The 25,760-nt window shown below is 47.5% G+C and overlaps 10 protein-coding genes across 10 annotated transcripts; 6 read left to right on the plus strand and 4 right to left on the minus strand.

Annotated features, from left to right (window-relative positions):
- Positions 1–127: 127 nt before the first annotated feature.
- FOMMEDRAFT_144939 (uncharacterized protein) lies at positions 128–2,562 on the minus strand. Its single transcript, XM_007263430.1, has 5 exons — positions 2,351–2,562; positions 1,664–2,292; positions 1,388–1,593; positions 482–1,309; positions 128–422 (listed from the first exon to the last, which is right to left on the minus strand). The coding sequence occupies exons 1-5, from the start codon at positions 2,445–2,447 to the stop codon at positions 380–382; spliced, it is 1,803 nt and encodes a 600-aa protein (XP_007263492.1). The 5' UTR covers positions 2,448–2,562; the 3' UTR covers positions 128–379.
- Positions 2,563–3,943: 1,381 nt separating this feature from the next.
- Positions 3,944–4,692, plus strand: FOMMEDRAFT_152644 (uncharacterized protein; the record flags this gene model as incomplete). The annotated part of the gene is made up of 4 exons (XM_007263431.1): positions 3,944–4,063; positions 4,159–4,340; positions 4,397–4,562; positions 4,636–4,692. 4 exons carry the CDS (start codon positions 3,944–3,946, stop codon positions 4,690–4,692), a joined length of 525 nt encoding a protein of 174 aa, XP_007263493.1.
- A 1,286-nt stretch (positions 4,693–5,978) lies between these two features.
- Positions 5,979–8,038, minus strand: FOMMEDRAFT_165802 (uncharacterized protein; the record flags this gene model as incomplete). The annotated part of the gene is made up of 5 exons (XM_007263432.1): positions 5,979–6,374; positions 6,440–6,497; positions 6,553–6,894; positions 6,944–6,981; positions 7,744–8,038. The coding sequence occupies 5 exons, from the start codon at positions 8,036–8,038 to the stop codon at positions 6,331–6,333; spliced, it is 777 nt and encodes a 258-aa protein (XP_007263494.1). The 3' UTR covers positions 5,979–6,330.
- Positions 8,039–8,174: 136 nt separating this feature from the next.
- FOMMEDRAFT_165803 (uncharacterized protein) lies at positions 8,175–9,786 on the plus strand (the record flags this gene model as incomplete). The annotated part of the gene is made up of 2 exons (XM_007263433.1): positions 8,175–8,239; positions 8,310–9,786. The coding sequence occupies 2 exons, from the start codon at positions 8,175–8,177 to the stop codon at positions 9,610–9,612; spliced, it is 1,368 nt and encodes a 455-aa protein (XP_007263495.1). The 3' UTR covers positions 9,613–9,786.
- Positions 9,787–10,993: 1,207 nt separating this feature from the next.
- On the minus strand, positions 10,994–11,814 carry FOMMEDRAFT_103349 (mitochondrial ribosomal protein L16; the record flags this gene model as incomplete). Its single annotated transcript, XM_007263434.1, has 4 exons — positions 10,994–11,177; positions 11,231–11,298; positions 11,353–11,408; positions 11,467–11,814. 4 exons carry the CDS (start codon positions 11,812–11,814, stop codon positions 11,017–11,019), a joined length of 633 nt encoding a protein of 210 aa, XP_007263496.1. The 3' UTR covers positions 10,994–11,016.
- A 154-nt stretch (positions 11,815–11,968) lies between these two features.
- Positions 11,969–14,138, plus strand: FOMMEDRAFT_152648 (PRP3-domain-containing protein; the record flags this gene model as incomplete). Its single annotated transcript, XM_007263435.1, has 7 exons — positions 11,969–12,027; positions 12,082–12,088; positions 12,173–12,205; positions 12,262–12,516; positions 12,572–13,039; positions 13,088–13,602; positions 13,655–14,138. 7 exons carry the CDS (start codon positions 11,969–11,971, stop codon positions 14,136–14,138), a joined length of 1,821 nt encoding a protein of 606 aa, XP_007263497.1.
- Positions 14,139–14,817: 679 nt separating this feature from the next.
- FOMMEDRAFT_165806 (uncharacterized protein) lies at positions 14,818–16,304 on the plus strand (the record flags this gene model as incomplete). Its single annotated transcript, XM_007263436.1, has 12 exons — positions 14,818–14,857; positions 14,917–15,291; positions 15,348–15,367; positions 15,426–15,440; positions 15,513–15,551; positions 15,611–15,653; positions 15,716–15,743; positions 15,866–15,900; positions 15,953–15,979; positions 16,031–16,069; positions 16,130–16,222; positions 16,289–16,304. Coding segments are annotated over exons 2-12 (459 nt in total), but the record flags the coding sequence as incomplete, so codon positions are not given.
- Positions 16,305–17,117: 813 nt separating this feature from the next.
- Positions 17,118–21,290, plus strand: FOMMEDRAFT_131906 (DNA mismatch repair protein MSH2; the record flags this gene model as incomplete). Its single annotated transcript, XM_007263437.1, has 24 exons — positions 17,118–17,163; positions 17,226–17,548; positions 17,600–17,705; positions 17,771–17,889; positions 17,950–18,091; positions 18,150–18,233; positions 18,284–18,462; positions 18,521–18,638; positions 18,692–18,753; positions 18,809–18,916; positions 18,973–19,065; positions 19,119–19,379; positions 19,453–19,624; positions 19,676–19,739; positions 19,791–19,852; positions 19,909–20,004; positions 20,054–20,077; positions 20,124–20,164; positions 20,219–20,386; positions 20,445–20,490; positions 20,543–20,588; positions 20,639–20,814; positions 20,874–20,941; positions 21,006–21,290. The coding sequence occupies 24 exons, from the start codon at positions 17,118–17,120 to the stop codon at positions 21,288–21,290; spliced, it is 2,889 nt and encodes a 962-aa protein (XP_007263499.1).
- A 219-nt stretch (positions 21,291–21,509) lies between these two features.
- On the minus strand, positions 21,510–24,230 carry FOMMEDRAFT_152652 (S-adenosyl-L-methionine-dependent methyltransferase; the record flags this gene model as incomplete). Its single annotated transcript, XM_007263438.1, has 8 exons — positions 21,510–21,684; positions 21,767–21,844; positions 21,905–21,956; positions 22,017–22,423; positions 22,499–22,828; positions 22,890–23,235; positions 23,291–23,439; positions 23,497–24,230. The coding sequence occupies 8 exons, from the start codon at positions 24,228–24,230 to the stop codon at positions 21,510–21,512; spliced, it is 2,271 nt and encodes a 756-aa protein (XP_007263500.1).
- Positions 24,231–24,400: 170 nt separating this feature from the next.
- On the plus strand, positions 24,401–25,642 carry FOMMEDRAFT_144943 (uncharacterized protein; the record flags this gene model as incomplete). Its single annotated transcript, XM_007263439.1, has 2 exons — positions 24,401–25,463; positions 25,526–25,642. The coding sequence occupies exons 1-2, from the start codon at positions 24,429–24,431 to the stop codon at positions 25,640–25,642; spliced, it is 1,152 nt and encodes a 383-aa protein (XP_007263501.1). The 5' UTR covers positions 24,401–24,428.
- Between the last annotated feature and the right edge of the window lie 118 nt (positions 25,643–25,760).

Below are 25,760 nucleotides of genomic sequence, written 5' to 3' on the forward strand. Positions count from 1 at the left end.
CCAGATACAGTAAGTATGTGACATGTGACTACAACTCTAGTACGTAATAAGGATTCTCGGTTTACGCCCTCCAAGCGTGTCCCATACGCAACGGCAAAGCTACATGTAAGTCAATGAACGAAGAGGTCGGGTGTTATAATTCACAAAGGGATGCTCGATCAAAAATATCATAGCAAATAAGAGTAATCGAAATATAAAAAAAATGAGTCAAGAGCATCCACAAGAGAAAGCGAAGGCGAAAAAAATATAAATTTGCTCCGAAGAATAGATAAAGTCCCAAAAATTATAAGTCCTCCATTGTCCAGGTAGAAAGCAAGAACGAAAAGAAAGCAATGTACGCATCTAAAGAAACATTTATTTATCCATCCAAAATACACCATTAACAATAATCCGAGGGGACCCACGCCGCAGCGTCGTCGTTACTGAAAAGGCAAGTCAGAGACGTGGTCATCGAAGCATGCAAAAAAGTATGAAAACCTACTAATTGAAGTGATAAAAATCAGGGGAGTAGCTAAGAATAGCAATATGAGGGGCATCTGTCTCCATAGGGAAGTTTACTGTCTCGAGCTTCTGTTGGACGGATGGATCGTATGACCAGTGAGCATTTTCACCGCCAAACATCAAGCCGAAGTGAGCCATGTCTGACATGTCGTAGTCGCCCTCTGCAGCGCTTGAGTCCATCAAGCCCTCGTTGCTTGACGAAACAGTGTCACGCAACTGCGAGCTTTCAGCTGCACCCGCGTGAGTGAATCCATCATTATACATCACGATTGAATTGTTGCTCGTGATGGGTGATAGGGAATCAGGACAGCTTTGACGGTCCTCTTGAACATCGGTGGGAAGAGATCCCAGGCTTGGAGAACGGTCAGTTGAGCCTAAGCAATCGCGACTAAACGGTCGTGCATCCCATCCGTCATAATGCGTAGGTTGCTGTTGTAAAAACACATGAGAGGCGTCAATGCCTTCCCCGCAGTCCAATTTGGAAGTGTGGAAGGACTCCGCCGGGACTGAACCCGGGTCCTGAAGAAGAGAGTGATAAGACAACCGGTTGCTTTCGGAAACAGATAGATCATCGTCCTCCGTGCTATCTCTGGGAAAGGCTATCAAGGGATCCAGCGAGCCACCTAGAAACCCTGCTCCACTACTATTTCTAGAGATGCGTCTAGCAAGTCGGGGTTCTCGGGACGCCCGAAATCCAAGACCTCTAGAGATGAGCGGCGCTGATACCGATAAACCAATCGTGCTATGTCTTCTCCTCAAAGCAACGCGACTACTTTGGGTATGTACTTGTGCGCCGTGTGAACCACAACTAAAAATGCACCCGAAGTTAGAATCGAAGGATTCGTGAAATGGAAATTGGCTATGAGCAATGGAAGAGCTGACGTACTCAGTGTTTCTTCGAATCCGCCCCTGGTTCGAAACTTCGAAATGACCGGCCGGGCTGGAAGGAGCGGGATGGGGATCAGCGACACTAGCACCCACTTCGCTTTCGCTTTTTATGTCCTCTGATTTTGCACGCTTTGGGTCTGGTGCATAGATGCACTCAAGACCGCGCATCGTACAACGTGCACAAGAAGGTCGAGATCCACTGCACTATTAAAAAAAGAAGAGAAGAGGCTATCAACACATGCTATTTACAGTATGAGCATTTGTAGCGGGTTACCTTTGCCTTTCGTTCGCGACATTTTTCGCAAGCTTGTCCTGTTCGCTGGTACTTTAGGGGAGTCGGCGAGCGTAAGAAGATGCACTGCCCCTCCGGTCCTGGAAGTGTCCCATCTTTATATCCGTAGTAGGCTGAGCCCCAAGAAATATCGTAAGGGACTAAGTCCCATATGTCCTCTGAATCCACGTCTGCCTCGGAGTCTTCGGATGAATCAAAGACGGGCGAAGGCGGAGTTATACTGGAAGCGAACGGAGGTAATGTGGGCATAAATGGCGGGAGGGGAGACGTAGCAGATGCCGAAGCAGAGTTCTTCCTAGATGACTGAGAGATGTACGGTCCGAGCAAGGGGGATACAGGGAGCTCATGCGATGGCTTGCTTTCGGCAGACCATGGCAGTAAAAATGAATCACTAGCAGCACTGTTCAAGCAATCGGTTGCAGAGACGGAGACAGGCTGTGAGGGGACGTCAAGAGAGCGAGAATGCCTATGACCTATAGCTCGAGCTGTTGCGTCTTGTCGCACCATTTGTTCGCGAACAGTGTCAGTATTGATCCGAGATAGTGATGGACGGGAAATGTCCACAATCTCTGTTGAAGAGTGCAGCCCGATAGGAATCATGGAGGGGCTCTCTGCGTCATCGGGAGAGGTGAGCACGGCCCTAAACGTAGATGGCGTTGAGGCACTTACGTTCCAACTGCGGAATATTGAAGCCTTTTAGAGAGGGGACCTGCATCCCCAACGATCGGGGAAGACTTGAATACGATATAGGTGGTGCAGTGCACATGACCTTAAATAACACAACGACAGGAAGGGACAGATACAAGGAGTGGTCGTCTACAGATACACGGTTGCCGCAGCGCGCAAATCAGTCTCTGACCAGCAGGTGGAGGAGAGGGAGCGATGATATAGTGGGGATAGCGTTGGCCAAAGAGCGGATTTCGCGGAGCAGAGAGCAGGACAAACTGGACGGGCTTGCTGACGATCATCCAATCTTTATATACACCTGCAAACCTAAAAGGCAAAGATGGATTGGTCCACAGCTTCCGGAAGAACCTCTGTAAAGAATTTGATCTGAATCGTTGCATAACGACAAACAAGTCACATCAAGAGCATTTCAGTTCGATTCTAATCAACGGTTCCTTCGCGACCTAGCCTTTTCCATCTCCGAACACATTCAAAATTTATACCCATAAATTCATTAGTAAGGGTTGAAATGTCGCGAGAGAACGCGCGCCGCTCCATGCTTCGGTCGCAACGCCGGCGAACGAAGTGTGTGCCAGTGCCTTACACACTCCACTCTTGACGAACCCTCCTATTCGCTTCCAGGCTGATATCATTCGTGTCTTACGATGCACAGTGTCGTCGGTGTCGCCAAGGTCTTTAAGATCAGTAACTCGCCTCGAACGCGCTGAGTGTCTAGGTTTGCAACGACTACGGGATTCTTGCTGACTTAGATTCCGATGATGAGAAGTACCATTGAGACTAGTTGAGAGTGAGAGAATGTCATGCTGTACAGATACGACCAATGGATGATCCATCTTTCAATTTCGTTCCGTCCCGCTTTAATTCGGAAGGGGAGTACTCTATATGAACGGAACACGGGATCAAAGGGTTCCCTGCCCTACCCACGCGAATGAAGTCTGGCGGAACCGCCCATGGGGAATGGAAATCCGTATATGGAATGTCAAGGAACACTCAGAAGCTCAACGGTGGGACTCGGAATTGCGTACGGCATGACAGAAAGGTGGGCTTCGTCGACGTTCTCCAGACCTGGCAGAGACAAGGACGATCCCGACTAGCTAACATCGTCATGCGCATGACACTCAGTTCGTCGAGCAAGCGTCCCATCTCGGTCAAAGTTATACTAAGGAGACATAATTTGATCCGATGTACGTAGAGTTGACAGGATGCTTCTGCAATTTCCACTGGAACCCTGAAAAGCTATAATATGTTGCAATGGACGCCTTGAATTGTCGACCACGGGACACGAGGTATGAGCATCGCGAAGAGGCGGCCCGTCAACTGCCGAATCTGCAAGCTACGACGAAAATTTTCAAGCGAAAATGTACACGCCGGCGGCTTCGACGATTGTGTTAGCAAGCACGCACGAGGGCGAGAGTTATCGGTTCGCCAATGAACGATGACATGATCGAGCCCAGTGAGAATGCCATGCGAGCAAAGAGACAAGTCCGTGGCTTCTAGATAGGAAGTTAGTATAGAGGCTTTAAGTGCGGTATTCATTTGTGTTTCAATTTTATTCAGCGAAGCGAGTGAAGTGGAATGTCGTCGCAGGAGCCAAGTGCAAGTGACCAGGTTTGGAGGAGCAGAACACTCCCATGGGCATCGGATTCACCGGAGATGCCCTTCTCTTCCGAGGAGGATGAGACAGCGCCAGAGTTCGTTGGTGGAGAGGAAAAAAGCGACGAATAAACAAAAAGTAGCGATATGGACCAACCTAAGCTCACGTGGCTCAGGCATTTATTCATTATCTCTAGACGGCATACAGAACTCGGAGATTTGCGACAAGAGTAGTCTCGCCAACGGATACGACTCGTGCCTGCATAGCATCGTCGGCGACAGTATCAAACGTGTCTTCGATGTATTCGACCCCGGCGGATGAACTAGTCGCGGAAGAATTCAGTGCGAAAAAATGCAAGTGTGCTGAGCTCGGCTTGACGTATTTCAGGCCGACAAGACCCATACGAATCAGAACACTCTGTCACTCCTCTCCAGGTCTGATGCTTCCAACCTGAACAAGCGATACCTAGACCCCCGAAATCCACCTCTTCCAGGCGTAGATGCTCCTCCACCGTCACGAATCCAAGAACCACGCGATAGAAATGTACAGTCTGTTTTCGTACTCCGAGGCCAACCTCCCGGAGCAGGAATTGCGACCGTGGTACATAGTGATCAACATGGCATCTGCATGTCCTGTTCGTATTTGAGGCAACGGTTCATTCGCCGCTATGCAGGGCGGCAAGGAATTGAATGTTGCCTGCTTTACACTTCCGGAATCCCTTACGTGTTAGATCGGCTTAATATGCAACTCAAGAGTGGTAACGGAGAATGGAAGTCTTACCCTGGTCGATTACTGTGAAACAGCCTTCAAAAGCTCCATCAAATCAGAACAGTGCAGGAGGCACAGTGAGCCTCGTGTTCATAGACTGTACGTATGTCAACACCTTTTACCTGTGCTTAGGCGGCTACATCCGCACGACCTCGAAACTAGCTAGTACAAAGTCTGAACCCCAAGCCCTCGAAGTTAACGATCTTTTCAATAAATTTCTCATGAGAAGTGCATCGATTCGCAAGAAGCCTAGAATGAGAATTATGAACATAGTATTTCGGGACTATTATTTATTAATCTACGCGGAAACACGGCTTTGAGGAATAGTATTCCTCTGCTTCGACGTATTAAGTTGCGGATATTTTTCCAACGAGTGGGTTCGTCAGGACGTCTGTTGGCTGAAGGCTACCCTAACTCCGGCGGCTGAGAGAGCAGACTCCATTAACAAAATTCTGATGAAAGAGATCCCCCAAAGAGCTCCAACACCGTCAAGAACTGTTCCGTGAGAGCTAATGAAGCAAAACACAGAGATCCCTGTACATGCAAAGTAATCGGCCCGAATGTCCTCGACGGACTGCAAAATAAAGCGGAGACAGTTGCTATCTCCTTGAAAGTACTCGATTGAGTCTTTATCGTCCTGGCAATTAGTATCGGGTAAACTACACCGTAAGCCCCTCTATGAACTCCGTCGCTAGTGACGACAAACGCTGAGAGGTGGAACTCTGAGTCTAAGGGTAGACGTGCGTATGCAAAATAGAAGAATAATCGAACACTCTGGATAAATGTCCAGAAGAGTCACACTACTTGAAGTCAATAATTGTTCACTGCAACCATTAATACTGTAAAGCAGGGAAGCTGAAGACGATTGCCCAACCTAAAGAAGCTCACAGGCATCGCTATTTCAGTTAGTTCCTAAATCAGCTCGATGAACAGCCCGCGACGTAGGCGCAGAATAGCTACAGCATCCGTGACCTTCGATGCCCTTCACCCCGATGTGTCGCTTTCAGTGTAATTGCCTGCATATCGCCAAGTGAAGTTGTCCCTTAATAAAGGCGTCCCCATTATCAGCAGAACTATCCCCAGATAACATCCACAGTGGCTTCAGTACTAATATAGAGACAAGACCCAGTAAAATTGGGGCAAACCGCCAAGTGCTTCCAGCATGATCGTTCTGAACTCCCGAGGGTGTTATTTTGCGCGTGTTGGAGGAAGATCAGCCACTTAGCCAGAGTATTCAGATTATAGTATATTTTGAGGGAAAAAATACATAGTCGTTACACAATATCGATTGGACTGAATAGTTGAACGTGCTCGTGAGTACCGATGATGCTCTGTGAGATCAATCCCTAATAGTACTGAGCCGACTTTGAGGAATAAGAAGAGCGTAGTCTCGAGGACGGAATGCCCCATTTCTTCGCCCCATCGTAACGCAATGATTTGCTATTCACAGCTCAGTACGATGCCGAGCACCACAAGATAGAGTTGCTTCCCATTAGTGCTATTGAAATGGTACAATAGAAAGAAAGCCGATGTACACGGCTATAGCGGTTCCTGGAGGGCGGCGACCAGCGGATGAATGCGACGAGAACGTATTCTCAGGTTAAGACGTCGGGTCGTGCAGCACAGCAAGGAGGTATCGTTCGTCTGAGGATGGTAACCACAGACGGAGTTCAAGTACACCATGACACAGTATGGAGACAAAGACGAACCTGGTGAAATCATTAACTCGTGTCGTTTTGTCCTGATCCGCATGAACCGTACTTCGTCCTGCGCGGCTGAATGGTAAAAAAGCACTTATGCAAACGAAATACAATAACATTACCGTATCACCTCCATCTATTCCAACATGCTCTAGGCCACTGTGTACAGCTTCCACAATTTTGCTTACGGCACTGGCGTACTTTCGCCCCTGCTCCCCATCAAACACGACCCCAGAATGACGGATAATCCTGACTGGCGTAGATCGCGACAATAGCAAATAACCCAAAACGGTGCGATGCGACGAAAGCATTGACAGAGTTTGCTCCAATTCAGGTGGTGTGACTAGGGCAGTTGATGAAGTGCCACTTGATGCTGGCGTATTGGATTGTTTGCTTGGCGTCGTCTGGTCACTTGAAACTGGAAACGACGAAGACGTCGAAGGAATGGGGGGAGACGGGGATACCTGTCTTTAGGGTTAAGTATAGAGTATACACGATGAAATGCAGCCTTACCATTGCAACAAAGGCGGTGAATGACGAGACAGACGTAGCTGTTGGTGGCAAAAGATTACACCGTCAACGAGGATCAATGCAGAATGGTCACGTGCCGTTTGCATCTCTTTTGAATTGCTAGTCAAATATTATTATAAATTACCGAGGCATGCTCTCAATGTTTCAACTAATATAACCTGCCAATTTCCGGTAGATTCACAAAGATTGATCAGATACCAGCTCGGAGTTATCCTCAATTTTTCATGATCTATCCAAATCCTATTTATTCATATCCATAAACATTGGTGAGGTGAGAACATGTAAATCCATTGCCAGTTATAGTAGTGACAAGAAGATTTTACACATCAAATATTCTACTAACAAATATTGAAATAAAATGTATGATACACGCCATAACATGATTAAGTTGACATCAGAGCTATATCCGTTAACCAGACTGTCATACTACACTGCACATGTCCGATATTGTCCAAACCCGTTTTCAGCCTAGCAGCCGCAGCACAAGCCATCGATTCAGTACACAGGCGGCCGAGCCTAATCTGAGGTTCTGAGTTTGCGAGCGAAAAACAGAATCGTAATTGCCATATGCGTGGACATCATCGTCGCCACGAGGCGGTGGCTCAGCGACGGAACTCTTCCGCGAGCCGACGCCTGCAAGAGCTCCCCAGAGGCACTACGCAGGATGCAACCTGACGCCTTTTAGGTATAGAGGTATTCTGTAATCATTTTCCAGCATCAGTGATCCCGTGAATGAAGAAATATAGTATTTATATTATCAGAAAGAAAAAAATCAGACTTACGGTCGTCATGAGCTTCGACGGAAACAACGAGCCGCCAAGGCACCATCACCATTGTAACATATCGCCCCTCGGGTTTATTTGCGGAATATTCGTCGGTGTTGGCAAGAATAAGGTTGAGCTGCTTATCGACGCAGACGAATGTTCCTACGAATACGCGACCATCGGAGCAAGTGACGCGTAGAGTCTGGTTAAGGAGAGCTCTGAGCGTACTGACTGCAGGACGAGGCTGAGAACGAGGTGAAGACGATGGCGAAGGTGAGGTAGACCGCGGTGGTGGGCTGGACGGAGAAGACATGGCTTGAGTACAACGCACTGAGTAAATACTTAATACTGACTGAGCGCGCCTGATCGGGACTCATGAGCGCGCGTGGTAGTGATATGACGATTCACAGGTTGTCCACCGTCCACGACGTTCTCCTCCAAATGTAATCATGGAATGTCCAACCTGCGAACAGACTCGCAAGGACTTCATCTGTTCCTCGTGCCTTTCTCGCGAGTGAGTACATACTGGATACATTTAGAAATAACATTGCACGTTTACTAATATATTTTTCCTCCTGCAATAGTTTGCATGCTCATCACACCGCGCTCACGCGTCTTTCCTCAGAGCGCGACCTTCTCGTCGCCAAGGCTTCCGCGTCCCTTGAACCATTACAAAAGTCCCGCGGGAGGCGCGCAGATGTAGCCGCCTTACGCGCACGTCTTGACGACATACAGCTGCACACTCGGAAACTCCGCGAGGAAAATGAGGAGATGCGAGAACGCATCGCATCTATGCGCGCTATGCTTGCTGGAAGGCGAACTTCACTAGACGAAGCACATCATTCATTCGACGAGTCGCCACCACGAACGCCAACTCCGACACCTCCTGGCGGCCCTCCACGGCGTCGACCGCCAACACCACCTCAAAAGCAAGACCACATGGCGATGCTAGTAACAGACATCACGTCCAAGCACATCATCCTTCAGGATGAACTAGCGAAAGCGCGCCAGGGCCTTGTGCATGAACTCGTCGATGTCTTCTCAGTCGTCGAGGTTGGCGGACGACCCGCTTCGGGCGTTCGAGCAGGAATAAGAGGCGACTGGTCCATTGGCGGACTTGTCCTTCCCGTTCCAGGCGACATGCGCCGCTTCGCACCTGCACACGTCAACGCCGCGCTCACATTCACAGTACAATTCATTGGTTTACTCAGTTTCTATTTGGGTGTGAAGCTTCCATTCGAAGTGACCTGGAGCGGAGGCAAATTCGGCGTGGGGATACCTGAAATCTGCGCAGGAAGGGGTGGGGAAGGCGGTGCTTGGGCACGATGGACTGCAAGATGTCCTTTACACGTCCCATTGAATCCCAGTAGCGGGACTAATGGCTCGCCTCCCCATTCACCTTCCCCCGCACACCAGCCTTCTTTACCTTCTCCTTACACACCTTCACCTTTATCAGCAAGCACACGAACACGACGCGATTCTCTCTCCGCATCCACTCACTCTTCCGTCTCCTTCCCAACCGCACTAGCCATGCTCTCATACAACACAGCTTACCTCGCATACACTCAAGGACTAGACGTTTCGTTATCTCTCGCAGCTTCCGGTGCCCTTCTCCCGACTCTATGGGGCGTATGCTGTAGCGCGGAACTCGGACGCAAATCACATTCTACTGGGTTCAATGCAAATACTAATATCAACATCCCCGGAGCTATTACAAGACTACCTCCCCCGACACACGGCTTTGCACTGGACTTCCGACAGCTTTTGCAGGCGCAGGCTACAGCTGCTGATCAGACCCCGATGCCTCCTCGAGTACGAATACCCAGGGGTCGAGACGAGTTGACTATTGAGGAGGAAGATGGCTGGGAGGTCGTCGAGGAAGCATGACTTAAAATGTCGTCATTTTACGGATTTTTTCTCTTGTCCACATTGTTTTGCTTAATCAATAAATTTTCAGTCTATACAGTCATGGACAATTCGTGTATTTTGTAGACCAAGAAAATACTGTAATAATGTACATCACGCTAGACTCGTTTCAATTGCAATGCAATGCAATTCAATCCCTATCACAGGAGAGTTTCAAGGGCCTATAGAATTCAAAAATACATACCATCGCGCTTGGCACTAACACAGCCGCCATTCTACCATTCTACCAAAATATCAAAAGCTATGCAGACGACAATGATCAATGATGCAACCCATCCTGCCCTGACAATGATCTCCACCATGGAGTCCTCGTTCGGTACGATTCCCCCTCGGACAATCGAGTTGTCTCAGTACACGAGTTACGAACAAAATGAATTCAGTCAAGTTTCACAAGTACTGATGTAGTCTAACTTGTATTAGTGCTTGACCGCATAGAGATTGATCGCTACTAAGTTATAGGAAGGAGAGTTTGGCGCAAGTTAATGATGCTCGGTTGCTTGTAGTAGTAACAGCAGAATGCTTCCCACATCAACGTGGTCAAGACATCTCGAGCGTCATAGCATGAATCAGACTCCAGGAAGTCTAGAAGTTCATTATACCGCCACGCGGACGATACGGGAACCAGCATCGCCCCCACACGTCTGTATCCATTGATTCTGACAACGTGAGCACTCGACTTCATGAAAGCATGCCGTACTATGGTAGCTGAAACAATGGCAGCAGAATCCACTGGAACCGAGTTGTATCCTGATGTGAACACGTAGGCAGCAGCGACGCTGATTGTAGAAGAATAAAAACAGATGACTCCTCCAAAATTCACCGTACTCCGGACCTGTGCAACAGAACACTGCGAAACCATGAAAACTCCGGCAAGTAGTACGACTTCGGACTTGATGCAGAGCGCCCAAGTCTTGAGTCTTGCATGACATCGAGTACTCAGCGAGAATCGGATCAGTCAATATGTGGCAATCGTTGTGAGACGAAAAAGCTGGGTACTGAGCAACATGAGAGCCACAGGAGATAGAATAGACTAAGGACTGCAGAACACCGAGAACACCGGGAAGAATATGACCTATTCTTAACCACCTCTGATAGCCTCTCAAGTAGCAGGGTCGGACCACAAGGAAACAGTCAACTCAAATTCAAAAGGAAAAGAATACAGAGAAACCATGACAAGTCAGGCACACCAGATCAAGGTTTTTTGTGTAAATCAGAGATCCAAGTCACAACCTGAGAGCACAAGAGGTCCCTAATATGCGAGAATCGGCGAAACCTATATGTGTACGAGATCTTGCGCGCATCACGTGCTCTAAATCTCCTTCGAAATTTATATTGAATTGTAGTCGAGGCGAGAATATGTTGAGATTATGCAATAGATAAAGTTACAGGCTCTGCAGACGTGGGAGTAGTAATGTGGTCTACTTCGGAGGTCTCCAGGGGAATCTCGAGGTTTCCAAGTCGAGGAGGAGAACGGCGGGTGATGAATTCCGTCATGACTGGTAGTTTGTTACTTGCTTGTCGTAAAGCTGCACGACCTTCAGCTGAGTATCTCATACAAGTTAAAATTGAATAAACGAACTGTCTCGGGCAAGCTCTTCTCTTATTGGAACGCCACCAATCTCAAAGATGACACGTCCAGTAGGAACACTGCGATAAACATTAATACTGGCGATTTGCAGAGACCTATGAATAACTTCATACCGCGTTGCCCAGAATTCGAAAGTCCCCTTTCCTTTGCCCATACGCGTCTCATTTCCCTGTATTAAAGTAAAATTTTAACAATAGAATATATATTGTGATTTTCAGACGGCGTACCTTGATGCAGACAGGGATGTCCGGGAAAACACGCAAGAAAACCTTTGCACCTTTGATGACCTTAAGTTTTCGCTTGATAAGCTCCTGTACGGTCTCCAGCTGCTTTCCAGTAAGACGTGCGCCATTGCCCTTAATTCGTATTCCCCATTCACCGAAGGCCAAAGTGGTTCCTTTGGTCGACCCGCCTATCGGAATGGGAATGATACCTTTCTGGCGCTTCACCCATTTTACGTTTCTCGGTGAAAGTTGCGAACGATGTCGAACGAAGGTGAGAGGAGAGCTTATAGACGCGCGAGATGGTGCAGCATGTAGTCGTAGCTGCGAGAACGCAGCAGACAACGAGAACATTGCGGGGGGACAGCGAAAGCTGAGACTGACCGCTATCGAAGACGTTGTATGGACATGAGAAATAACTGCCGCTTTTGGATCTCGTGACTTGGAGAAAGCGCCTCCGCGCGCCCTTGCTCGTCACCGCGACTTGTCTTCTTGTTCCACGACCACGATGAGCAAGCGTCCACTCGACAGCAGTGGAAATGGCTCGGCTACAAAGAAGATCAAAAGGTCTGTGCACAACTGTCCATCTGGTATGCCGTGGCTGACCAGTTTTTAATCTAGCGACGCAGTAAGTCCATCTCATTCTCAAGGTGAATACGTCCATAACACGTCTCTGACATGTCTCTATAACCGCTTTTCTTTCAATGAACAGACTCCCTCGCCTGGCCCTAACTCGAGTACAGGTGTATGTTAAACTCATATTATCTGCTCCCTTATGTCGTCTGATTTTTCATTGAACAGCTATCTGCAGATGAGCTCATCAAGCAGAAACGAGCTGAGATCGCGGCCAAGATGGCGGCGATGACGGGTAAGAAGCCAAATTTTCCGGCTGCACCAGCGCCAGCTACGAACGCTCAGTCGGCCGGTATTGCGGCCCCGAAACCAACAGCAAGTTCGTCGGCAACTGAGGATCTCGCGCGACGCGTTGCAGAGGCAAGGAAACGAGTTGCTGAGGCGCAGAACAAGATGTCGACCAAGGATAATCCATATCTGGTGGTCCGTTATGCATCCATGCTTTGCGGGACTCTTAGTTGACTTTGACTTTGTTTAGGCAGCGGCTCAGGCCGGAAAGAAAAAGGCAACCCCTGTTGAACCTAGTCCGCAGGGTGCTGGGCTCAAGATGGCTGCGCATCCTCTCTTACTTGATACAAGTAGCCCAGCACCACAGTCAAAGAAAGATAAATACAAGCCCATGCAGCCAAAGTTTGCATCAATCAAGGCAAATGTACGAAATACTCCGACTGCTACACCTCCACCATTAGCCGTCCCATCTCCGAAACCAGAAGTGAAAGTAAACCCCTACGCGGCACAAGATGCCGCAGCTGGTTCTTTTGAAGGCGCTGCACCGAAAGAACGTACTTCACGCACGTTCCGATTCAATCAAAAGGGAAAATATGTCGCGATTGCAAGTCAAATACGGAATGATGCTCAACTCGAAGCACTGAAGCAACGAATCGCTGAGAGTGCGCGGAAGGCGGGTCTGGATGGTGAGTTTGAGACCGTGGAAAAGAATATTAGGGTGAGTTCTTAGATATCAATGAATGAGCTTTTCTGACCGTGTACGCAGAGAGAAGCGCCCCCAGAGGCGGAATGGTGGGACATGGCTCTTCTGCCTAATCAAAACTATGACGATTTGAATGCAGGAATGGCGGCGCTGCGTATTCGTACGGGAGATTCTCCCATCACACTCTATGTGCAGCATCCTATAAAAATCCCTGCCCCTGGCGACAAAGACAAAGCCGAAATCAAACCGCTCATACTCACAAAGAAGGAACAGAAGAAAATGCGCAAGCAACGCCGACAAGCTGAATTACAGGACAAGCGCGACCGAATTCGCATGGGACTTGTGCCTCCCGACCCACCCAAAGTCCGCCTCGCGAATCTCATGAAGGTGCTCACAAGTGACGCAGTCCAAGATCCCACCCGCGTCGAAGCACGGGTGCGGCGCGAAGTTGCAATGCGCAAGCATAACCACGAAAAGATGAATGCTGAACGAAAACTTACGGATGGGCAACGTCGTGAGAAGCTTGAGAACAAGAAGCTCGAAGAAGAGAAGAAAGGTCTTGTTGGTGCCGTCTTTAAGTACGTGGATCGGTGCTTGTCCCCTGCCTATCAATTCTAACGGTTATTTCAGAGTGAGAACGCTGGCCGATCCTTCTCATCGATTCAAAGTACGCAAGAATGCCGAGCAGACGAACTTGACGGGGATTATCATATACCATCCGCAATTCAGTATGGTCTACGTCGAAGGAGCGGCGAAATTCATCCGACAATATAAACGTCTTATGTTAAATCGCATAAAGTGGACTGAAGCCGCTCGAGCCCGTGGCGAGGAGGAAGTCGAGTTCGAGGACGCTGATGAAGGAGATATGACAGGCGCAGGCATGTCGAGCGCACCAAAACAGTCAGCGCAAGAAGACGAATTTGGTTCCGCTTCACTGAATGATAATCGTTGTGATCTGGTGTGGGAAGGTGAACTGCGTGAGCGTGCATTCAAGACATTTCGTCCGAAGAGCTGCCCGACGGATGGCACGGCGAAGGAGGCACTTGGACCGAAGATGGCAGGTTTCTGGGATCAAACGAAGAACTGGAAGCCAGAGGAAGTCGAGCTGTTCTAGTCCCTTGCGTTCTTTATCGTGGTATTAGTACTTGTTTGTGCTATGAGTGTTATCGATTCAGTTGTCTAATGCAGTTTTCTCGCTTTCTTTTACGATATGAGAGAAAGTCGCAGCTTCGGTTTTGTATGCGACGATCATTACTACCGTTAACTGTGATGCCGAGTGGGAGTGAGTGGTGTATGGATTCGCTCGTCTTAAATTTACAGATTTAGGGCGCATGAATTCACCCTCGGCTTTCTCGGACGCCGTAGGCTTCTTCTCTCGTCGTTGCGATTGTCTTCCATCCGCAAAAATCATTCTCGCAGACCCCACGCCTCAAGCTCGGATATTCAAGCGTAGAATGAATGGTCTCAAGGGTTTCACGTACGTAAGTATATATACGTGTGTGAGGAGCCAACAGGATATTGAATACTGCCTAGGTTGATAGTCGTCGTTCGATCGACGTAAGGATTCTTGGGTCTAGAGAATTTGAACGATCGCATCTAATATGTAGCTTATCTTTCTTGTGTGTAGCACAAACAGATATTCCACGCATCGGTGATAATATTGATGGTTAGCAACATCGATCGTCTTCAAAGCGAATGTTCCACAGTATGCCCTTATTAATATTCTTGACATAGGCGCCGCAGCATCCACACACCACTTTCTTATCACTGAGATTAGTGTATCACGGTGGAGTCGGTCTTTCAATACCGCTGAACGTTCAGGATGAGTGAAAGGTGAGAAGGTCAGCAAATATACGTTTCAGACTCCGTGTGTGAGAACATTTCATTTCTAGGAACCCGGCGAAACGTTCTGATAGCAAGGGTTTGAGACGGAGCAATCTGATTTCCCTGCTAGGCTTGCGTGGAAAGGCCAATAACTATGACGCCGACTCCTAGCGAGATTGATGAGCGACACCGCCCGTGACCCCAATGCATCTCGGCCATCCTGCAGCTCCTGTTCATGGAGAGGACTGCGGGTGTTCAACTTGCTTTGTAATGAGCGAGGGTGCCTTGTCTTGAGGTTGCGCCCCACTTCTCAAGAAACACATCCGGGTCTCAAGAGATGGACCAGTCCTTGTCTGCGTCGGGTCCTAGTGCCATGCTGTTTGCATGGTACGCGACTGGTTTTGCTCAGTTTGCGTCCTTGGCACTCATGCTGTACGATATTGGTGAGTCCTCTGTCTTAAACCCGAGTCGATCATAGCAATCTGAGAATACGATACAGTTACAAAGATGGATGAAGAGGTAAACGAATATCTTCTTTGTGAACATGAAGAAATATTCATTTCCGCGTGTATTGCAGGTCCAGCATTTCTGGGTATGACAGCCGAATTCTTGAGGTTATTGAGAGAGAAACTGTTCTAACTTTTGACGGAATGCATCGTGGCAGAAACCTGACTACAGGAATGCGACACCTCTATACTTTTTGGTGAGCGTCTGGGAGTTGGTTGTGTAAAATTGAAATATACCTACCTTTGATCAACCAAGACCCGATATACTGGGCCTGTTGCGATCGCTCTGTGCTTATGTGGTACGTATGGCATTCAGTGGAATCTGAGAGACGAATTAACTTGTCGCCTTTAAATCTCGCAGGCTATTTTGTTGATGTTAATCGAGAAGCGTCAGTAACCATTCGTATTATTCGTCTTTCGAAGGACATTACGAACTGACTGCCTTTTTTAATACAGATGTATGTCTGCCAGTTGCCTGAGAAAGATTACCCTTCACCGGACAGTTGATAATAGGTACTTCATTCGGATGGATCCGTTCACTGTCCGGTATGTAGGTGATTACGGGTTGCTAACGACTGCTAACTTTTAGCTGTGCTAGGCTATACTGGCGTACTGCTAACTGATAGTAAGTTTTTTCAGGGCAAACTAACTGAACTTACATTAACACTCTGAGCAGTAGTCGTCCTACTGAAAGTAATTGCTCTCTATGTAGGAAGTGCGTGAGGATTTGCTTATTTATCCGTACGAGAACGGGATATTGATGATATCATCGAAGACAAGAAACTGAGTAATATATTGGCCGTTATCATCGTCGTCCAATCTGGCGCTTTACTGGGTATACTATTATTTCTACAAATCCATACTAATTGTAAGTCGAACTGACACTTCCGATGCACGAGAAATCTGCGAGCTGACCGTTTCGTTACAATACTAGATGTAACGCAGGTAATAAGCCACCAAGTATTATGTATCAGAAAGCTAGACTCTTCTCTGCAATCCTGGATGTGTGCCTACTTGTACGTACCAATCAGATTTTTCGTTGTTTACACGCAAACTTGCATTTCCCTTAAGCATTATACCTATTGGTTTCGAGGTTTTATCTTTAATATTAGCAGTGCGGAAGGCAGGGAGAATATGGACGATTCCTGGACAAGGCAACGTAAAGAACGGACGAAGCAGCCTTGTATCTATCTTAATTCGAGATCAGTTCATTTACATCGCTATGTGAGAAAAGACCTTATTACAATTCCACTGGGCAGGTATCAGCACTGACGGATTTCATGAACAGGGCGATGTTGGGTAGCGCGCTAAGTGTAGTAGTTATATGGTCAACAAGTACTGTCGTCGTTGTTTTGGAGAGCATATGCAGCGCGACTTTGCCTTGTATATTCGGTAGTAGGATGCTACTGAATCTGAGTCAAGCTGCCAAGAAGCTGTATGTTGGAAGCCGAATATCAGACGAGGAGTACGAGGGTGAAACATCAATAGACACCATGTATTTTGCTTAACACCTTACCATATATGTACTAGTAGGCCTAATGTACATTACACTACTTTTAAGTATTGTAATGATTCCTTTGCATTTTGTATCTTGAACGCGTACGCGTATCTCTAATGGATTAGGTAATAATGACGCGACAAGAAACGCGTTCAGCCCGAGACGCGTCGTGTAATTGATAATTTGATCCTTTCCTTTCAACCGTGAGTGCAACACTTGTCGAGACAGAGACAAGGTCAACACCAAAAGTTGCGATAAATAAAAAATGGCGCTCATGTATGGGAAGGAGAAAAATGAAGATCATGATTTCGGTGCGTTCACCCTCATAATCCTGGAAATGTCTTCGACAGACTAAACGCGCGACTGGGAGTAGACCAAGCCGATATCAGCTTCATCTCGTTCTTCAGCAAGCTCCCTCCAAAGCGCGCAGACACAATACGCTTGTTCGACAGGCGAGACTTCTTTTCTGCTCATGGCGAAGATGCAACATATATTGCTATGCAAGTCTTTCGCACTCAATCGGTACTCAAATATCTCGGTTCCGGAGGCAAAGCTAGCGGATTGCCTAGTGTTACGCTCAGTAACAACGTAGCTACTGCATTCCTACGTGATGCACTCACGTCACTGCAACTTCGAATTGAGATCTGGGTGTCGGAAGGAGGAAAGAAAGGTGCAAAGTTTAGACTTGAAAAAGAGGCATGTCGAATCTCCAGGAATGAATGTCCGTATTTCTCACTTTGGACCTAGGCTTCCCCTGGGAACCTTCAAGCTGTGGAGGACCTTCTGTTTGTCAATACAGACATGCTCTCAGCGCCTATAGTCATGGCAGTGAAAATTGGCACATCGACACTTGGTAACTCAGGCCATTTTTGCTCGCTCAACGGAAGAAGTAATTTATTTTCTTCATCTTGTTTGTAGGTGCAGCCGGGTCATCGGGCATAAAGACAAAAGCAGTCGGGGTAGCCTTCGCCGATACGTCCGTACGTGAAATCGGGATCTCAGAATTTGTTGACAGCGACCTCTTCTCAAATATCGAGGTATGTTTCACTTTAATCTTTGGTAAGTTAATGGACTTGTAACATACCTATTCCGAACAGTCCCTTGTAATACAACTGTCCGTGAAAGAAGCTGTAATCCCGATGTCTTCGAAAACAGGAAATACGGATCGTGATTTAGAGTTGAACAAGCTGAAGGGCGTCTTTGAACGTTGTGGAGTCGTTATAACGGAACGCAAGCCGAGTACGTCCACCCTTGAGATGTGCCCCAGATACAACCATGCTTGACTTACTGCATTCAGGTGACTTCGCTGCGAAGAATATCGAACAAGACCTTGCTCTTCTAGTCAAAACGAACACGGGCGTGGACATCACTGCCAGTATACGTGAGTCTCCTCAATCCTAAGATTTCAGACAGAGCTTGACTTTGTAACAGCCGAGCTTTCCTCTTCCACGTCTGCTGCCGCTTCTGCTACCAGTGCTCTGATTTCATACCTCTCTCTACTCGGAGACGCATCCAATCACAATGCATACGTTCTCAAAACGCATGATTTATCCCAATTTATGAAGCTGGATGCGAGTGCTCTTCGCGCCCTTGGACTGGCAGGAGACAGTGTGTGTATTATTGACGGTTGTCCAGTTGCGTTGATCCTATGGCTTACTTTCCATGTAGACAACGTCTGCAAAGAATACTACTCTTCATGGACTTCTGAATAAATGCAAAACAGGTCAAGGGACTCGTCTCTTGGGAAGCTGGCTGAAGCAACCATTGGTGAACTTACATGAAATCCGTGGGTGAAGGCTCTTTAGCTCTGGTGGCAATACGCGCTGATATTTTTAACAGAGAAGCGACAGGACCTAGTCCAAACATTCATTCACGACTCCAACACTCGGCGGACGCTACAGGTGGGTGGTGACCTTATTCTTGTTCAAGTAATCAAAGATTTACCTTTCTTCGTAGGATGACTACCTAAGAATGATGCCTGACATGCATCGAATCAGCAAGCGATTCCAGAGGTCTGTAGCAACTTTAGAAGACGTTGTCCGTGTCTATCAGGCAGCACAAAAGGTATGATATTTCACCTTAGCGTATATGAAGGATTGTCAATCAACTGTGTTGGTCAGCTCGTGGGCTTGATAGAAGCACTAGAAACTGTGGAAACAGAGGACGTTGGGCATAACAAACTCATCGAAGAGATCTATCTTATCAAGTTAAAGGTACGTATATCCTCGAGTGTAAATATGGCAAACCAAAATAAATATCTTTACAGGAGCACAGCCAGAATCTCGAAAAGTACTCGGAAATGGTTGAACAGACGCTTGACCTCGACGAACTTTCTTCGCACAACTTTGTCATAAAGCCAGATTATGATGATCGCTTACGAGAATTGGCCGACAAGCTCATTGAAATTAGGGATGGACTTGATGCTGAGCATCGGAAGGTTGGACGCGATCTTGGTTTGGAGCTTGACAAGAAGCTACACCTTGAGAACAGCCAGAACTATGGTTATTGTTTCCGAATTACAAAGTCTGTGAGTACATATACATCTGATTTATCTTCTCGAGAGCTCTCTGCTTGGTAATTAAATGATGCGCTTCTTGTAGGACGCAAAGGTGATACATAATGAGAAGGACTATATTGAACTAGGGACGAATAAGAGTGGTGTTTACTTTACCACGAAGAAGTTGCGGTCCTTGGCTATGGATTTCCAAGAGATAACGGATACATATTCACGGACTCAAAGTAGTTTAGTGAAAGAAGTTGTCAATATTGCTGGTGAGTTAAGTATACGATGAATCAAATTGTGTACTGATATTTTTTCTAAAGCAACGTACACGCCGGTCTTAGAAGCCCTTGATGACCAAATCGCTCACCTTGATGTCATCGTAAGGTAGAGCCATCATGAAAGTTCTCGTAATGCTTGACTAACAATGCACTCTAGCTTTGCTCACGTTTCTGCGAACGCACCAGAGGAATATGTTAGACCTAAACTTTCAGTGAAGGGTACGTAGATCATTTTCCCGTTTCGCCTGATCGTTTAACTAGATCTGCCTATGTAGGATCTGGAAGCGTTGTTCTGAAGAACGCAAGGCATCCACTTCTTGAGGTACAAGACGACATCAGTTTCATACCCAACGATGTTGAAATGATCAAAGGTGAGGACATCGTTTATTCGTGTTACTTGTCGGACTAACATTGCTTCAGGGGAGAGCGAGTTTCAAATCATAAGTAAGTGTGGTCTTCTATTTTTTAGGGTCATCCTAACGTTCAATAGCTGGCCCAAACATGGGCGGGAAAAGCACATATATTCGTCAAGTCAGTAGCACATTTCCCGGGTCATAGCTTTTGTCACTAATTTTCGCCAACCAGGTCGGAGTTATTGCCTTAATGGCTCAGACGGGTTGCTTCGTACCATGCTCTGAAGCCGAACTTCCTATTTTCGACTCAATTTTGTGCCGAGTCGGAGCAGGAGACAGTCAACTTAAGGGTGTCTCAACGTTCATGGCTGAAATGCTGGAGACGGCTACAATCTTGAAGGTTGGCGGCCATGTTTTAACTCGTTAAATGAGAAACATTGATGCCAATGGGTTTTCAGTCAGCATCGCAGGATTCACTTATCATCATTGATGAATTAGGCCGAGGTACATTAGACGTACCTCTCCCTGCATGCGAGTTACTAATGCTGTACTTTAGGTACATCAACATACGACGGGTTCGGCCTCGCATGGGCGATTTCTGAGTATGACTTCCAAACCGCAATCTTGATACCGTTGCTAACTTCAAATACAGATACATCGCATCAGAAATCCACGCATTCTGTCTCTTCGCCACGCATTTTCACGAGTTGACAGCACTCGACCAACAAATCCCACACGTCAAGAATCTACATGTCGTTGCACACGTCTCGAAGACCGGGGAATCATCACAGGATCGTGACATCACCCTACTCTATAAAGTCGAACCAGGTTAGCTCGTCCATAAAAAATGTAATTGTAATTTAAAGTACTGATCTTGTGGTATCCAGGCATTTGTGATCAGAGCTTCGGTATCCACGTCGCCGAGCTAGCTAATTTCCCAGAGAGTGTCGTCAAAGTCAGTTAAACCTCTCCCTCTTCCGCAACACGTTCTCTGACGCTCTGCATATACTCTAACTCAGCTGGCCAAGCGAAAAGCCGACGAACTAGAAGACTTTGGCGGCGAACACGAAAAGCAACCCACACATCCAAAAGAAATAGTAGACGAAGGAAGCAAGATAGTCGAACAGCTCCTCCAAGAATGGACAGCACGCTGTGCGTCTGCTGAGACAGGCGACGGAGACGTGATTATGGATGAAGACGAGAAAGCCGAGAAGGACTTGGTAGCACTTCAGAATTGTGTTGCAAAGTACCAAGGACAGATAGATGCCAATCCCTGGATTCAACAACTTATCGCAACTCTCTGACAATTCTCAATAATCCATGGATTAGCGCAAGGATCGTTTCATTTCTTTTTCTTTCCCTCATAGTACGCTTTCATGAGAACGCAACATTGGTCACCATTCATATGCAATATAATCTGTACTGTAGATATCTCGTACTTTTACTGCATTGCCATTAGTCTAATTCAACGTCCTAGTCAAGTTTTGTCAGCAACCAGCTCATGCCACATACATAAGCAAGCATCAACTTTCCACTTCTTCCTCCATACCAACAATGCTACCTTCAGCATCAGCCTCAGGATCAGGTTCCTCAACTACAGCCGTATCTTCAGCATTTGTCTTCTTCTGTTCGAGAAGCTTCGCCTTCTGGACACCAGCAAACGTGATATCCTCGCCGAAGAACCTAAGACTCAACGCACTGTACCAAGAAAAAATCAAAATAAAGTTAAACCCAGTACTTTCGAATTTGATGATAGGAGGAACGGGGCAGTAAAATGCACCTTTTAGCTTTCTTCTCAACCATAAGGCTAATAGATTGCTCCGACTTCCAAAGTGGCAGATACAAATCATGCGAAAGACTGTGTGGACGTAAGCTTTACCGGAGCAACGGTAGTCTTGCAGGTAAGGAACGGACTAACCTTGCATTACCATAATTACCAGCGGCAAAACGAATAATATAACTTCCAGGCGCTACAAACCACTCCACATATTAAAAGACAGTTGAACAGCAAGGAAACGATGTGTACGCACAACACCCATCAATCCTCGCTCTAAACTCCTCGTCAAACTCCGTACAAAGCGGATGATACTTCTCAAGCAACACCTTAAACTCACTCGGCCCACCAACCAAGACGCTTTCTCGATCCAAATACGGCAATAACGCGACCAACCCTTCGTTCAATACACGGAACTGAATTTGTGCTGCTCCTTCACCATCAGCAGCTGCCTTTTCACGCTGAGCCTTCGAGTTCCCAATTTCCGATTTCCCAAAGAGCTTAATACCCGCACTGACAAGCCGGATACGCGTGTAGTCTGTTTGGGTCATGACGGATTTGACAGCGTCGTTGACGAGGTAGAGAGCGCGGAGGGGTGTACCTTCGGGGTTACGCACGAATATGTTTGAGCGGGGGAAGGAATCTGATAGTTTTAGTCGTTCTCTGAAAAACAAATGGAAACAAATATGTTTAGTTTAGATGAAAGGCTAGGGTGAAGATGAAGATAAATGGACCGACATGCAAGATACGAGGCTCGGATCGTTCGGAGAGATAAACGTATATGGGTCTTCTCTGAAGACACCGCTATACACGGCAACAGGTTCTCCGTCAACAGCTGCTTCTGTGGTGGGTGTAGGTTCACCCTCATCCTTCTCTGCCACGTCAAGTTTCGTCTTCTTCGCAGCCGGTTCTTCAGTAGGGTGTTTCTTATCATCCACCTCGGATGTCTCAGCAGGTCTCTTTCCTTCTGCCTTAGCATCAGGAGCAGGGCGCAGAGCGGAATCGCGTCGTTGAATCACCGCAACGAAGAACCCGCCAGAGTCTTGTAGGTGAGGATAAATTCGCATACTACACGACGTGTTTCAGCCTTCATTACGAAAGGAAATGTATAGTAGACGATAAGACTTACCATCGTTCTAGGTTAAGCTCGCCAACGTTCTCAGGCGGCCAATGCGTTTTCAACAACTTCTTCCGAACAGGGCGATTTTGATTCTTATCCCTCCTGCGATCCCTCCCTTTTCCTCTATGCTCGACAGGTTCACTACTTCCGTCGCCGACAGGAACGTCCTCTGGTGCCGCATCCCCGTTAGCAGCAGCCTCTGCAGCAGCGGATTCTTCGGCGATGCTATCACCGTACTCTTCGTAAGTCGCGTAGGACATGTCAACTTCGCGACCAACAGCAGGTCGCCAAGTCGAAAGGCCAGGACGTCGAATTAAGCTCGGGAGGGTGTCAGATACGTCGACCAACTCGAAGCCTAAGACGATGTTGATGTTATACTAGAGAAAGTCATGACTAAAATCTTGACTCACCAGGAATGCTGTTCAAAGCAGCGGCAATGACAGCCTCATTTTCAACAGGATTAAGAGAACATGTAGAGTACACGATTCGAGGCCTATCATCTGGAGCTCCATGCCAATTTAGCATCCTCATAGCGCGTTGCAATATTCGTAGTTGAAGTCTGTTTATGCAATAAATCAATTACCAACATTCCTACAGAAAAAGAGCGCATACATACGAATGCAAACCATTCCCCTCCTGAGGCTGCCAACTCTTCCAAATACCCAAGTTCTTCCTAATAGTCCCATCTCCAGAGCACGGTACATCAGCAAGGATCCTATCAAACCGAAGCGGCTTGTCTTTATACTTGAGCGTCGGAAAGACAGATGCGTCCAAGTTGGTGACCATAAGTCCTGGAGAAGGCAATCTCGAAGATTGATGTACAAGTAAATGCGCACGCTTGTGTTCTGCGTCGTTCGCAACTAGAATCCCAGTCGGTGGGTCCATAGCCTCCAAGAGCTGACTTGTCTTAGACCCGGGTGCGGCGCATAAATCAATTACTGCATGATGTGGACGTACGTCGAGAAATAGAGGCGGGATCATACTAACTGCCTCCTGGCGCGAGATGTTCCCCACCTCCGTCTCATAGACCAGAAACTCGTGAAACTTCTTGTATTCAGGAGACTTCTTGAGCTCCTTACGACCAAGGTTGACATGCCAGGCAAGACCATCCGGATACCACGGTATAGGCTTTGGAACAGGCAACTGCTCGCCATTTAAGTTGGCCTTCTCAAGCTGCGGGACGAACGTATTCTTAATCGCATCGCTGAGGACATCCTTCATCTGCCTACTCGCAGCAATACGGAACGTCGAAGGCAAAGGTCGACGCAGTGCTTGCATGAACGCGTCCCATTCGTCTTCAGACAGGATTTGTTGTGCCTTGTAGTAGTTTTCGAATCGCTCGTTGGACATCTCGAGCTCGCTGCTCCTATCTAACCATCGTGCAGCCTGTTCTCGCTTTCCCCTTCTCTGAGAATTTGATCATGTACGAGTTAGTTTATGTGCACTACTAAAATTTCTAAGAGAGCGACTTGCCTTTCCGCGTGCCATCGCGGTCAGTGCAGAGTGCGATGCGAGACTTGACTCCTGCTCTCATCTCACTCAGTCATTATGAGCGACTCAGACATCGACGACGACCTCTCCTCTCTACCTCAGGGAACACTCAAGCGCATCGACGATGCCTTCGACCGTGCAATCCTCGAATCACAGCCCGAAGACGAGCCACCTCAAAAGCGGAGACGAGTCGAACAAGATGTGGAACCTGAACTGGCTGGTGGCTTCCTCCTCGATGGCGAAGACACTAACACTGGAGATACTGGTGGTGGGTTCATCGTAGAAGGCAACGACGTCGACGTCGAGCAGTCTGAGCCATCCACCGTTCCGACTCACATCCCACTCTCTCTCATCCCGCGGGCGCTACAACTCATCGACTTTGACCCTTCCGACTCACAAGTCCTCTCCGTCTTCTCTAACGCTGCCTCTTCCCTCTCTTCATCTGCATCCCCTCGCAAATACAGATCGTCATCCCGGGTTGCCGATGACGAGGAGGAAGACGAAGACCAATCCTCGCAATTCGTCTCCAGACAAGACTGGCGAGCCGTCTGCGCAGCGCTCATCCCCACAGAAGAGGGCCAACCGGCCGAAAAAGAGAACCCCGACTTTCCACTCTCCGCTCTCGAATTCGAATACGACTCAGGCTCTTCAGACGCAGTACAATCCGCCGACCTAGAAGAAAGCGGCTCTTCAGAGGACGAATACGTTCCCGATTCCAAGTCTAAGCGTTCCACCCGCGCTCGTGCTCAACGAGGTACCAGCTCTCCAACCAAGTCTACATCCAAGTCCAGCACAAAGGGACCACGCAAGAGCAAGGGCAAGGGAAAGAGGAAAGCTAAAGACTCGTCCCTCACTCCAGAGCCTTTCGAAGGTGGCAGTGGTCGCACACTCACACCCCGCCAAGTCCAAGAAACCCTCTCGACATTCGCTCTCTTCTTCCCTAACATCTCCAAATCCAAATCCAAGAAGAACAACAGCAACAAGGATAAAAATGGCAACCTAGACGATTCCGACCTATCCAAAAAACGCCTCATAATCCGTGATATCGCCAACGCAGCAGCTTCAATCAAAGAAAAGCTCACCGCCGAGGAGGTACGTCTAGTCTATCAAGTCTCTTTCTACTGACTATATGCCGGTGTGTGGTTGTTGTATAGATAATCGAAATGCTCTCGTACTTCTCTTCATCTTCGACATCTTCGTCTGCACAAGCAAATCCGTCACTTTCGTTCCAAGATTTCCAGCAGTTGATGGTTGCTGCTAAACTCGCGTAATTAATCCCTCTGGACTCAAATACAAACGGACAAATGGACGGACAGACGAATGAACGAACGAACGGATGGATATGTAGACAACACATATAAAATTCAGTAACACGTAAATATGATAAAA

Source organism: Fomitiporia mediterranea (assembly GCF_000271605.1).
Source record: "Fomitiporia mediterranea MF3/22 unplaced genomic scaffold FOMMEscaffold_3, whole genome shotgun sequence".
Lineage (NCBI taxonomy): Eukaryota > Fungi > Basidiomycota > Agaricomycetes > Hymenochaetales > Hymenochaetaceae > Fomitiporia > Fomitiporia mediterranea.

Bases quoted from the DNA above. Each gene is read 5' to 3' on its own strand.
- FOMMEDRAFT_144939 (XM_007263430.1), bottom strand. From the start codon at position 2,447: ATGTGCACTGCACCACCTATATCGTATTCAAGTCTTCCCCGATCGTTG. The intron at 1,310-1,387 runs GTACGTCAGCTC...GTGCATTTTTAG, and splicing joins CGGATTCGAAGAAACACTGA to TTGTGGTTCACACGGCGCAC. The intron at 423-481 runs GTAGGTTTTCAT...TTGCCTTTTCAG, and splicing joins GATTTTTATCACTTCAATTA to TAACGACGACGCTGCGGCGT.